This window comes from Lacerta agilis, chromosome 12 (assembly GCF_009819535.1).
Source record: "Lacerta agilis isolate rLacAgi1 chromosome 12, rLacAgi1.pri, whole genome shotgun sequence".
Lineage (NCBI taxonomy): Eukaryota > Metazoa > Chordata > Lepidosauria > Squamata > Lacertidae > Lacerta > Lacerta agilis.
In genome coordinates, this window is record NC_046323.1 from 52,701,076 (window position 1) to 52,714,879 (window position 13,804).

General features: G+C 46.6%; 1 protein-coding gene and 1 non-coding gene across 2 annotated transcripts in view; one reads left to right on the forward strand and one right to left on the reverse strand.

The window, feature by feature from the left end:
- Positions 1 to 4,377: 4,377 nt before the first annotated feature.
- On the reverse strand, positions 4,378 to 4,496 carry LOC117056208. Its single transcript, XR_004427707.1, has one exon. It is a non-coding gene; the product is annotated as a 5S ribosomal RNA (ribosomal RNA).
- A 1,327-nt stretch (positions 4,497 to 5,823) lies between these two features.
- LOC117056155 (D-threo-3-hydroxyaspartate dehydratase-like) overlaps positions 5,824 to 13,804 on the forward strand; it is a 56,607-nt gene continuing 48,626 nt past the window's right edge. Inside the window, 2 exon segments of the mRNA XM_033166327.1 lie at positions 5,824 to 5,901; positions 7,038 to 7,186. Of these exon segments, the coding sequence (XP_033022218.1) occupies positions 7,038 to 7,186 (149 nt within the window). The 5' untranslated portion in view covers positions 5,824 to 5,901.

The following is a 13,804-nucleotide window of genomic DNA, read 5'->3' on the forward strand; positions in this document are numbered from 1 at the left end:
TCAGGCTCAACCAGCACAGCCTGATGGAAGTGGTAGTCCAAAAGATTTGGAGGGCACCAGGTTGGCAAAGGCTGTATTTAAGGGCACCCTCTTCCTGGAGGGTCACCTGAATAGCTCCCATCGAAGTGAACAGTGCATTTCCACAGTTCCTGGTTTGTGGCCCTGCCTTGGGCCCATGTCATAATGTCCTATGTAAAGCCCCAGTGCAGAGGGTTTGGGAAAGAAAGAAGCAATCACCCAGGGGGCGGCGGTTTAAGGAGCAATGTCCATATTGTAAAAGCAGAGCCAGAGATTGAAAGGCAGCTGTGACATCCAGCAGCTTCACTATGAAAACACTTGTTTTCCAGAGCACTTTGCATATCACTAATAAATAATTTAAAAAAAACTCAAAAGTGTTTCTGATCTCTGGTTTACAAGCTAAGACACACAAGGAAAGGGAGGTGGGGGAGGGAGAAGGAAAAAACACAAAGAGGAGTACCGGTTTCTTAAAGCTCCTAGAATCATAGAATCATAGAGTTGGAAGAGACCACAAGGGCCATCCATTCCAACCCCCTGCCAAGCAGGAAACACCATCAAGCATTCCTGACAGATGGCTGTCAAGCCTCCGCTTAAAGACCTCCAAAGAAGGAGACTCCACCACACTCCTTGGTAGCAAACTCCACTGTCCGACAGCTCTCACTGTCAGGAAGTTCTTCCTAATGTGAGGTGGAATCTTCTTTCTTGTAGTTTGAATCCATTGCCCCGTGTCCGCTTCTCTGGAGCAGCAGAAAACAACCTTTCTCCCTCCTCTATATGACATCCTTTATATATTTGAACATGGCTATCCTATCACCCCTTAACCTTCTCTTCTCCAGGCTAAACATACCCAGTTCCCTAAGCCGTTCCTCATAAGGCATCGTTTCCAGGCCTTTGACCATTTTGGTTGCCCTCCTCTGGACACGTTCCAGCTTGTCAGTATCCTTCTTGAACTGTGGTGCGCCCAGAACTGGACACAGTATTCCAGTGAGGTCTGACCAGAGTGGTACTATTACTTCCCTTGATCTAGACGCTATACTCCTATTGGTGCAGCCCAGAATTGCATTGTCTTTTTTAGCTGCTGCATCACACTGTTGACTCATGTCAAGTTTATGGTCTACCAAGACTCCTAGATCCTTTTCCCATGTACTGCTCTCAAGCCAGGTGTCACCCATCCTGCATTTGTGCCTTTCATTTTTTTTTGCCCAAGTGTAGTACTTTACATTTCTCCCTGTTAAAATTCATCTTGTTTGCTTTGGCCCAGTTGTCTAGTCTGTTAAGGTCATTTTGAAGTGTGATCCTGTCCTCTGGGGTATTAGCCACCCCTCCCAATTTGGTGTCATCTGCAAACTTGATCAGGATGCCCTCAAGCCCATCATCCAAGTCATTGATGAAGATGTTGAATAAGACTGGGCCCAAGACAGAACCCTGTGGCACCCCACTAGTCACTTCTCTCCAGGATGAAGAGGAGCCATTGATGAGGACCCTTTGGGTTCGGTTAGTCAGCCAGTTACAAATCCACTGAATGGTAGCATTGTCTAGCACACATTTTACCAGCTTCTTTACAAGAATATCATGGGGCACCTTGTCAAAGGCCTTGCTGAAATCAAGATAGTCGGTCTTGTATCATTACAAGATAGTCTTGCAATGACCGACTAGACTGGAAACAGTTGAGGGAAGGAGAAAAGGAGCTTGTTATTTCAGTGGACACAATGGAGTGCTCATTCTTCCAGAAACGCAGACCTTCTGAGCAGCCCGTTTCTCTGTTGCAAGAAGACGACTGCTTGATGAAGCAATGAGAAGACTTCCCTGAGAAGGTGGGAAGGACGGAGGGTGTGTTGGTGCTAGATTTCCTATGCAGGACCGGATTTAGGTTGGATGAGGTCCTAAGCTACTGAAGGTAATGGGGCCCTTTATATGTCCAGCTGTCCTTTGTCAACAACAAATTGTCGCTGTTTTTTGTGTTGAGTATATGCTATGGTAATTTATGGACCTAATGGGTATCTAAAGCCATTTGCATGTGTTGCCTTGCAACCAGTCCATGCAGAATGTAGGCACCCTATATATAGAAAGGAGCAAACCAGTGATATTTTAGGGAGCAGGTTAGCAGGTGGGGCCCATGACTTACATCATAGGAGCCTACACAACACACAAACACTGTTGCTGTATGTAGGTTTTTTTTTATTTGTTTTCTATCTTATATTTTGGAAATGTACACCCAGTTTTTCCCCCTTAAAACCTTTGGGGGGGCCCAAGAGAGTGGGGCCCTAAGCTATAGCTTGTTTAGCAGCTTGTTTAGCTTATACGTAAATCCGGCACTGTTCCTGTGCACCCTCTGCCATGAGGTTCCAGGGTGAGTGGGTTAATAATAATTTAAGAATAAGCTGTCTGCATCCACACCACCCTGAAAACACCTGATCCCATCTGCTCTCAGATCATAACAGCAGCCTTGCAAGCAGGATCAGGCCAATGTCAAATCCACTCCAGCATCCGACCAGGGTGGGAAACCTGCAAGCAGGATCTGAGCCCGCCCCGCTCCTGTGGTTCCCAGCGACTGGTTTCCAGAAGAATTGCTGTCAATGATCTCCCTCTCCTCCTCCATGAATCTGTCCAATCCTCTTTTGAAGCCAACCAGATTGGCGGCCATCAGTGCCTCCTGTGGGAGGGAGTTCCACAGATTAACTATCCGCTGCATGAAGAAGGACATGTGTCTTGCTAGTACCAGTTAGCCCTGCGGCATCCATTATTTCCCATCCAAATACATCCAAGAGCCAGTGTGGTGTAGTGGTTAAGAGCGGTAGACTCATAATCTGGTGAACCGGGTTCGATTCCCCGCTCCTCCACATGCAGCTGCTGGGTGACCTTGGGCTAGTCACACTTCTCTGAAGTCTCTCAGCCCCACTCACCTCACAGAGTGTTTGCTGTGGGGGAGGAAGGGAAAGGAGAATGTGAGCCGCTTTGAGACTCCTTAGGGTAGTGATAAAGTGGGACATCAAATCCAAACTTCTTCTTCTACTTTGCTGCCTTCTCTAGAGGCAGAGCATTTAAATGCCCGCCTGTCTGTATCCTTTGGGGAGCTGCAGCTTCGGGAGAACTTTGCCTGAGGTCCGGTCTTGACCTGGAACAGCCCTGCGGCAGCTCCGAGCTCCTTAACACTTTCGGAGCAAGGAAATGTTTCCTGTGGCCTGTTTTTGCTGTTTGTGCAGAAACACGTGGCTCTGGGTTCAGACATGCAACAGGCAGCGAGGTGGCTCTGTGGGAATCGCACGTGCAGCTCTGCAAGCTTGGGCTTGGGGTGCGAAAAAGCTCTCCAGGTGAGCACCTGTATCCTCCATTCAAGGGTGGCCGGGCGTGAAATGCACTTCCCACCGTCTCACCCCATCTTGCAATTTCTCTTGAAATTGCAGGCAGGTTAGGAAGCACCAGTGGCGCTGTGGGTTAAACCACAGAGCCTAGGGCTTGCAGATCAGAAGGTCGGCAGTTCGAATCCCCGCGACGGGGTGAGCTCCCGTTGCTCGGTCCCTGCTCCTGCCAACCTAGCAGTTCGAAAGCATGTCAAGGTGCAAGTAGATAAATAGGTACCGCTCCGGCGGGAAGGTAAACGGCGTTTCCGTGCGCTGCTCTGGTTCTTAGTCATGCTGGCCACATGACCCGGAAGCTGTACGCCGGCTCCCTCGGCCAGTAACCTGAGATGAGCACCGCAACCCCAGAGTCATCTGCGACTGGACCTAATGGTCAGGGGTCCCTTTACCTTTACTTAGGAAGCACACCTCCTTGAGTGTATCTGGAATGCAGGGTGCATGCATGTGAAAACATCAGGTTGCAACTTTATGCATCAAATCTGCCTTTCAAGGTGACTCAGAGGCCCGCAGATTTTTGGGAAAATGCAAGTGGAAATGCAAAAATAAAAAAATTGACAGTTCTATGAGCCTATAAACAGCAGCTGCATCTAGAGTTATGTCATTGGGTGCCATTTTAATTTTGGAAGTTAAGCGGGGTCAGGTCTGTCCTTTGATGGGAGACTACCTGGAAATCTCCTGCATGGTGGGATTCTTTCTTTTGCTCCCATTGATTGTCACTTCGACTTTCCCATCCATCTCAGAGCTCAGGAACCATCTCTTTTTTTTCCAAAATCCAAAGACTGTTCTGACACCTTAAAGGGGAGATTTGATGCCGATTTTTCACATGCATGAATTTCCCATTCGGGTCGTGGCTTGTAACTGGCTGCAATTTCAGGAGAAATTGGGAGAGCATTTCCCAGCCACTTTTTTTGCATCAAAAGTGCCTTTCAAGGCAAAAGCCCGTGGACTTTGATAAAAAGGGGATTCCTCGGTCTGAGTTGCAAAAGGGGAAATGCAAAAAAGCCTACCGCACCCAGTATTCCCAGGCGGTCTCCCATCCAAGTACTAACCGGGCCCGACCCTGCTTAACTTCCGAGATCGGACGGGATCGGGTGCTTTCAGGGTGGTGTGGCTGTAGGCAGCAGGAGGGCTTTCAGTGGCCCTTTTCTAGTCCTGACTCCGCCTTTGCAAGAGTTTGCATCTCACCCGGCTCTTCTTTCCTGCTCCTGCTGCTTCCCACTGCTGCTTGCCCGGGGAGAACGGCATCTCCTTTGCTTTCTCTCCCTCTCTCCTTCCAAATTTTGCAGGCAAGAAAATGCTGGGACCTGCAACCGAGGCTTTGTAGCAGCGGAACGCATTTCCTGCAGAATTGCAACCGTGCAGGAGCTGCAAAAAAAACCCCGCTCAGCTCCTCCACCGTGCATTTTATTTTATTTCATTTTGCGCTCTGCTCTGCTAAATCTCAGAACTTTGCGTGGGTTGCAACGGTCAGAGAGGCGGAACGAGCCCGTGCTCTCCTCGCTCCTGCCGGCAGGTGGCGCTGCCCAGCCATCCCTTAGAAAAGAACGGCGCGCGGGCGAGACGGCTACCACAAGAATAAGCGCCGGAGGACGCGGCCTGCTGGCGCATGCGCGTCCATTAAGTGCTCCCGGTCCGGAGCAGCTCTGCGGTTCTCCTCCCGGGATGAGGTACATAAGTTGCGCGGTCGGGCGCAATCGGCTCTTTCTCTCGGCAGCCTCATTCTGAAATCTCAGCTGAAGGCAGAGTTAACCGTATCCTGCCCGGCGTGCACTGAAGAGCTGGCGATTGCAGAAGCCCTGGGGGGAATATATTGGGGCGGGGGAGAGATCCTGCAATATTTTTAATTGAGGGAGCAAACTGGAGGCTTTGGTGATTCTGGCGAGCAGCAGGATGCTGCAATGCTGGAGAAGAGGGCAGAGGAGCAGGGGCCGCTGAAAAAAGTTGGCAACCTTCTGTTTTTCTGGAATATTTTTATTAATTTCCCAAAAATAACAAAAATAAAACAACAACATACAAATTCAAAACGAAACAAAAAAATTGACTTCCCCCCAGTCCCTTCCTTGGTTCCATTATTTATCAACATACCACATGTCCATTGTAAATTAAGAAACCATTAAAATTACTTATTGTCCATTCATAATACAATTACAAAGTATGAATTAAACATTTCCTCATTTAAAAAAAAAACCAACAGCGTCATTTTCCTTTCTTGGGTTTTGCAAAATGTTTTTTGACCAGTGCACAGCCAGTGGCCACATGTGAGCCTTAGAGCTTCATTTTTGCATGTCGGGTTTTTGTGTTTTGTTTTTGGAGTGGCAAGCAGTTAATTCAATAGGAAGCAGAGGTGGATCTTGCACCCCCTTTGGCTAAGCCAATGGGGATCCCTGCACAGCCAACACCCCCACATGTCCCGCCCCCCCATGTCATATGACCTCAGCCCTGATCAGTCTCTTGTGCTGCAAAAGCGGACTTTACCCCAACTTAAGAGCAGCTGGATCTGAGCGAAAGCAAACTCTGCGAAGAGGTACACTTATTCTTTCCAAATTAAGATTTCGTTCCGTTTCCTTAAGTGTCTCGAGACAGGCCGGCAGGCAAAAAAAGAAAACTTTCCATTTCTTGTTGCACGCGGATAAATTTCCCTTCCCTTTCATCGAGCCTCAAAAGGCAAAATTGTCTGTTCCCCTGAAGTAGCCAAGAATACTATTGTGCTGCCTGGCTGCTCTCTGCATCAATATAGAGTATAGCGTCTAGATCAAGGGAAGTAATAGTACCACTGTATTCCGCTCTGGTCAGACCTCACCTGGAATACTGTGTCCAGTTCTGGGCACCACAGTTCAAGAAGGATACTGACAAGCTGGAATGTGTCCAGAGGAGGGCAACCAAAATGGTCCAAGGCCTGGAAACGATGCCTTATGAGGAACGGTTTAGGGAGTTGGGTATGTTTAGCCTGGAGAAGAGAACGTTAAGGGGTGATATGATAGCCATGTTCAAATATATAAAGGATGTCACATAGAGGAGGGAGAAAGGTTGTTTTCTGCTGCTCTAGAGAAGCGGACACGGGGCAATGGATTCAAACTACAAGAAAGAAGATTCCACCTAAACATTAGGAAGAACTTCAGGACAGTGAGAGCTGTTGGACAGTGGAATTTGCTGCCAAGGAGTGTGGGGGAGTCTCCTTCTTTGGAGGTCTTGAAGCGGAGGCTTGACAGCCGTCCGTCAGGAATGCTTTGATGGTGTTTCCTGCTTGGCAGGGGGTTGGACTGGATGGCCCTTGTGGTCTCTTCCAACTCTATGATTCTATGATTCTATGGTGATAGCTTGGGGTTATTGGCACCATACTCTGATAGCACCAACTGAGCTAGCTCCTGCCAACCTAGCAGTTTGAAAGCACGTCAAAGTGCAAGTAGATAAATAGGTACCACTCTGGCGGGAAGGTAAACGGCGTTTCCGTGCGCTGCTCTGGTTTGCCAGAAGCGGCTTAGTCATGCTGGCCACATGACCTGGAAACTGTACGCCGGCTCCCTCGGCCATTAAAGTGAGATGAGCGCCGCAACCCCAGAGTCGTCTGCGACTGGACTTAACTGTCAGGGGTCCCTTTACCTTTTAAGCATCCCTTGTGCCATTCGTGTGGGTCTCCTGCCAAGTTTCTCCTCCTGACAGATGTGGACCGGGAGACCCGTGGGAGAGCTGCCGAGCCCGGCGTTCACCGTGGACCTGGACACAGCGAAGAGGAACGCCGAGAAGATGAGGGATCGCTGCAAGGCCCTCGGCGTGGTCTTGAGACCCCACATGAAAACCCACAAAACGCTGTGAGTAGCGCCAGATTGGATTGTAATAATAAATTGCAGGCAGGGGGAGAGAGAGATGACATTACCACCTTGCTTGCAATTTGGCAGGTCAAGTACAGTGGCACCTTGGTTCTCAAACGCCTTGGTACTCAAACAACTTGGAAACCAAACACTGCAAACCTAGAAGTAAGTGTTCCGGTTTGCAAACTTTTTTCAGAATCCGAACGTGCTCCTTTTTGAGTGTTATGCTTCCGATTTGAGTGTTACACCTCCGTTTTTTTAATATTTATTAGGTTTTTTAACATAACAAAAACAAACAATAACTTAACAACTACAATACAACAAACATTAACAAACAAAACACAAAAAAACAACTTATTACTTCTATAAAATATAATTCAATTTTCCCTCACATCTTAATGGGACTTCCTCCTGTCTCCTCCTTCTGCGTCCCTTGTAAATACCTTTTTCGTAACTTCCAAAACTATCTAATTCTACTCTATTTCCTACCAACAACTTATCCATTAAAATCTCTTATCTCTTATCTCATATATCCTTATCTAATTAATTAAATCTATCTCTTATATCTCTTATATCTATCATCTTATATCAAAAACAACTAACTTCCACTCTACAGCCTATCTTATCCCTGGTCCTGAATGGGGTAACTGTGACCCTGAAGGACCAGGTGCGCAGCCTGGGAGTCATTTTGGACTCACAGCTGTCCATGGAGGCACAGGTTAATTCTGTGTCCAGGGCGGCTGTCTACCAGCTCCATCTGGTACGCAGGATGAGACTCTACCTGCCCGCAGACTGTCTTGCCAGCGTGGTGCATGCTCTGGTTATCTCCTGCTTGGACTACTGCAATGCGCTCTACGTGGGGCTACCTTTGAAGGTGACCAGGAAACTGCAATTAATCCAGAATGCGGCAGCTAGACTGGTGACTGGGAGTGGCCGCTGGGACCACAAATCACCGGTCCTGAGAGATCTGCATTGGCTCCCAGTACGTTTCCGAGCACAATTCAAAGTGTTGGTGCTGACCTTTAAAGTCTCGGCCCAGTATACCTGAAGGAGCGTCTCCACCCCCATCATTCAGCCCGGACACTGAGATCCATCGCCGAGGGCCTTCTGGCGGTTCCCTCACTGCGAGAAGCAAAGCTACAGGGAACCAGGCAGGGGCCTTCTCGGTAGTGGCGCCCGCCCTGTGGAACACCCCCCATCAGAAGTCAAGGGAATAAACAACTACCTGACATTCAGAAAATACCTAAAGGCAGCCCTGTTTAGGGAAGTTTTTAAATTGTGACTTTGTATTGTATTTTGGTATTTGTTGGAGGCCGCCCAGAGTGGCTGGGGAGACCCGGCCAGATGGGTGGGGTATAAATAATAAATTATTATTATTATTATTATTATATTATTATCATCATCCTCAAAATATATCTAATTTTCAATCTTACAATGATCTTTTAAATACAATTTAAATTTTACCCATTCTTTTTCCACCGCGTCGTCTCTCTGGTCACGAAGTTTCCCTGTCATCTCAGCAAGCTCCATATAGTCCATCATTTTCATCTGCCATTCTTCAATCGTTGGTAATTCTTCTGTCTTCCAGTTCTTAGCTATCAAAACTCTTGCTGCTGTTGTGGCATACAAAAACAAATTCCTATCACTTTTTGCAATGTCTTGACCTAGGATGCCCAGTAAAAACGCCTCTGGTTTCTTCTTGAATGTGTTTTTCAACACTTTTTTAATTTCATTATATATCTTTTCCCAGAAGTCTTTCACCTTAGGGCACAACCACCACATATGGAAGAAGGTTCCTTCTAATTGTTTACATTTCCACCATTTGTTACTTTGACCATGGTATATTTTGGCCAGTTTCACAGGGGTTAAGTACCCACCTGTACGTCATCTTCATGATATTTTCTCTTAGTAAACTGCATGCTGAAACTTTATATTTGTATTCTAAAGCTTTTCCCAATCCTCCAGCATGATGTTGTGCCCCACATCCTTTGCCATTCAGTCATTACGCCTCCGATTTTGAGTGTTACGCTGAGGTCTGTCTGTTTTTGCTATCTATTTGTGTTTTTGTGGCTCTTTTTGTTTTTGTTTTGTGACTGTGTGGAGCCCAGTTCAGCTACTGGATGGGTTGTTTGACGGCAGTACATTTGTTTACTGCCTTCATTTTATGGATCAATGGTCTCGTTAGATAGTAAAATTCATGTTAAATTGCAGTTTTAGGGGTTGTTTTTAAAAGTCTGGATTAATCCGTTTTGCATTACAGCGCGCCTTGGTTTTGGAACGCTTTGGTTTTGGAACGGACTTCTGGAACGGATTAAGCTTGAGAACCAAGCTACCACTGTAAAGCAAATTCCGAATCCTGAAAAAGGAACCGGATATCGAAATCCCACACCTACGGCTTGAAATCTGCTCCAAACTTTGCAAAGCTTTCCCCTCAGTCTTCGCGTATTACCCTGTCGTTTGTTTATAATCCTCCTTTTATAGCCCAAAAGGCCACCGCCACGCTGCCCCTTGCTTTTAGCAGGAATTTTGTATCTTGAGCTCGCCAGATCTGTTCCACATTTTGCTAATCTGCTGGGAGACGGTCCGAGCAGCCGGTGAATTCCTTGTCTGGGCTTCCCAAACTGACTCGGTAATTGGTCTCCCATGTGTAGGAGAAAGGATAGGTTCCGCGTTGCTTGCTGCCTGCGAAGCCCCAGAAGGAAATTCCCAAGGATTTATTGCATTTCTATCCTGCTTTTCATCCGAATACGAATATCATTTATTTGTGTAGCCAAAGCCATTGCAAAAAACCAAAACGCGTAGAACAGAAATGCACGACCCAATTGAAATGGTTATTAAAACCGGGCATTCTGGTCAGATAAGCGTTTGTTCCCCTGAAGAATTTTGCTTAGCATCCCCACAGACCTTTCTCCTTAAGATTGCTGTTTGAAAGCAAAACAAGTCGCTTTTTCAGAGATGCAAGGGGACCAATCCCGTAATAAAAAGTTACCGTATTTTTCGCTCCATAGGACGCACTGGAACATAGGGCGCACCTCATTTTTAGAGGAGGAAACAAGAAAAACAAGGTTTTCCTCCTTTAAAACCCCTGGGTTTTTTTTGAGGATCAGCTAAAAGTTTTGCAACTTTTTTGCAAAGGGAAAAGCCCTGGTTTCTTCAGGATCAGCTAAAAGTTTTGCAGCTTTTTTTTGCAAAGGGGGAAAAGCAGAGCTCCTTTTGCAAAGGGGGAAAAGCAAAGAGGAAAAACTCTGTTTTTATGGGTCTCAACTCACATTTCTGCAGCTTCTAAAGGAAAGGGAGCCTTTTCTACAGTTTCCAGACAGATAATCTAATCAGCCAGTCACATGTCTCTGGGGAAACAAAACCTCCCTCTGCAGCACATTCACAATGGAGGGCGGGGCTGAAAGGGAGCCTCTCCTGATCTCTTGCTGATCAGCTGCTGAGCGGGGTCCTTTCAACACCCCCTTTTCTCTTTGTAAAATAAAAAGCACGATCCTCTTTTGGCCCCTGGGCAATTCAGCTCCAGGGACCACCATTCGCTCCATATTTCCCCTTACTTTTTAGGAGGGAAAAGGTGCGTCTTATGGAGCGAAAAATACGGTAGTCGGATACCCAATCGGGCAGTGTAAGAAAACTGAGACATTCTTGGAGGAGATTCACTCAGAGTTGGAAAAAATGTTTAAAGTTCCCTTAAAAAAACAAAAACAAAAAAACAGAAGCCTTCCTTTTCGGAATTACAGGCCTGGATAATTCCCCAAAAGGCAAAAGGAGTTTTTTTTATATGCTGCGGTTGCTGCGAGAGTTCTTATTGCAGCAAATTGGGAGAGTGATAAAGTCCCCTCAAGGAAAGAATGGATTTCAAAATTAGTGGAATATGTGGAATTACAGATGGGTAGCCGTGTTGGTCTGCCATAGGGCCATTCCATTGTCACGGGTGGGACACTTGGACGATGGTTTTTTGTATTCACACATGTGTAACAATGTAAATATACATAAAAATTAACAACTAACATTTAAACTATGTTCTTAATAAGATACTGAAAATTTTACTAATTTTTAAATTATTTTTATAGATATTTTTGACAATTTTATTAAATGTTAAAGTATTGTCACGGGTGGGACAAAAAAAGGACATGGCGCTTGAGATAAGTTTGATTTATGGAAAAACTCGGCGAGTTGGGAGGCGAATCAATGATAAACTCAGCATATCTGTTTAAATCCATGTTTATTGGTTACAACAATGCAATCAGAAATTAAGTTTAAGGAATTTAACGATACAAAATTAAGGAAAAAATGCTGTCACGGGTGGGACAATCATCAGAAAAATTTTAACTTGAACACTTCTGTGAAGACTACGTGGGTGGACTTTTGAAAAGAAGGTCCATAAACTAAACTTCTTTTGTCTTTAGCTTTAAAAAAAATGGTTAGACTGCACGTTTGGAATCTTCCTCACCAAAGTCCAGCGCTCATCTAGCATTCTTATCAGGCTTATTTTTCATGGAATGGCTCCATAGTCAAAACAAAATAAAAAATAAAAAAATTCCTTCCAGTAGCACCTTAGAGACCAGCTATGTTTGTTCTTGGTAGGAGTTTTTGTGCATGCACACTTCTTCAGATACACTGAAACAGACCCTTATATATAGTGAGAGGGTGGGGAGGGTATCACTCAGAAGGGTGGTGGGAATGTATGGGAATGTATCACCCATGGTGGCTCCCAGACAACTTTGGAACTGCCTTCCCAGAGAAGCCAGAAGCTTCCTGCTTGCTGTCCTTCCATTGTCAGGTGAAGACTTCCTTATTCTAACAGGCCTTGGGAAGTGAGTGGTTGTTTTTAAGGAAAGGTCTTAGAATAGTGCTGTTTTTATTAATCAGAATTCATCATGCGAAAGGCTGGACTGGATGAATCCCAAACCGGAATTAAGATTGCCGGGAAATATCAACAACCTCAGATGTGCTGATGACACAACCTTGATGGCAGAAAGTGAGGAGGAATTAAAGAAGCTTTTAATGAGGTGAAAGAGGAGAGCGCAAAATATGGTCTGAAGCTCAACATCAAAAAACTAAGATCATGGCCACTGGTTCCATCACCTCCTGGCAAATAGAAGGGGAAGAAATGGAGGCAGTGAGAGATTTTATTTTCTTGGGCTCCATGATTACTGCAGATGGCGACAGCAGTCATGAAATTAGAAGACGCCTGCTTCTTGGGAGGAAAGCAATGACAAACCTAGACAGCGTCTTAAAAAGCAGAGACATCACCTTGCCGACAAAGGTCCGTATATTTAAAGCTATGGTTTTCCCAGTAGTGATGTATGGAAGTGAGAGCTGGACCATAAAGAAGACTGATCGCCGGAGAATGTATGCTTTTGAATTATGGTGCTGGAGGAGACTCTTGAGAGTCCCATGGGCTGCAAAAAGATCAAACTTATCCATTCTGAAGGAAATCAGCCCTGAGTGCTCACTGGAAGGACAGATCCTGAAGCTGAGGCTCCAGTACTTTGGCCACCTCATGAGAAGGGAAGACTCCCTGGAAAAGACCCTGATGTTGGGAAAGATGGAGGGCACAAGGAGAAGGGGATGACAGAGGACGAGATGGTTGGACAGTGTTCTCGAAGCTACTAGCATGAGTTTGGCCAAACTGCGGGAGGCAGTGGAAGACAGGAGTCCCTGGCGTGCTCTGGTCCATGAGGTCACTATTTTAGCCCAGTCCCACCCGCATCTCTGAGCAGCCCGAGGGCCCAAGGGAAAGCTGCAGCTGTTGCCCCCAGAGATGAGAGAGCCCCCATATGCCCCTTGGGGGCTCCCTCAAGAGGGACAGATAGAAATAAGGGGAAAGAAAGAAGAAAGAAAGAAAAAGAAAGAAAAAGAAAGAAAGAAAGAAACACGCAGAGGCACTGACCCTCTCCTGGGGAGGCTTCTCCTGATCCCGCCGCCGGTGGGAGAGAGCGAACGAGAGTGCACAACAACAACATCATATACTCTTTATCGTTTTCTTCTCCTGAAGATATCCCGCAAGACAGCAGAGGTTTAGGCTCGGAGTTTTCCTTCTCCCAGATGGGCTCCAGGAGAGCCAGTGTGGTGTAGTGGTTAAGAGTGGTAGACTCATAATCGTCTCCGCTCCTCCACCTGCAGCTGCTGGGTGACCTTGGGCCAGTCACCCTTCTCTGAAGTCTCTCAGCCCCACTCACCTCACAGAGTGTTCGTTGTTGGGGAGGAAGGGAAAGGAGAATGTGAGCCGCTTTGAGACTCCTTCGGGTAGTGATAAAGCGGGATATCAAATCCAATCTCTTCTTCTTCTCCTTCTCCCTTCCCAAGTGGATGAGCCCCATCTGTCCCTCACTTCCCTCTGTAACCCATGCAGAAACTGCCTTCTTGACTGTTGGCCCTACTGCTGGTCTCATTCGCTCAATCCTCTGGTGCCTGTCTTTGTAGCTCCCTGACTCTCCAAGGGATCAAGACCCATCGGCAACCCTCACTGGTTTAGCCGGCCAGTCAAAGCTGTCTCCCAGATGTGGCTGCTGTCACATGCGGGCAGCTTCTAGGAGCCCCAGGTGAGAGCAGGGTGGGGAGCAGAGGTGGAACAAGTGCCCCAGAAGGAGCAGGATGTGTCCCCCATCCAGAGGT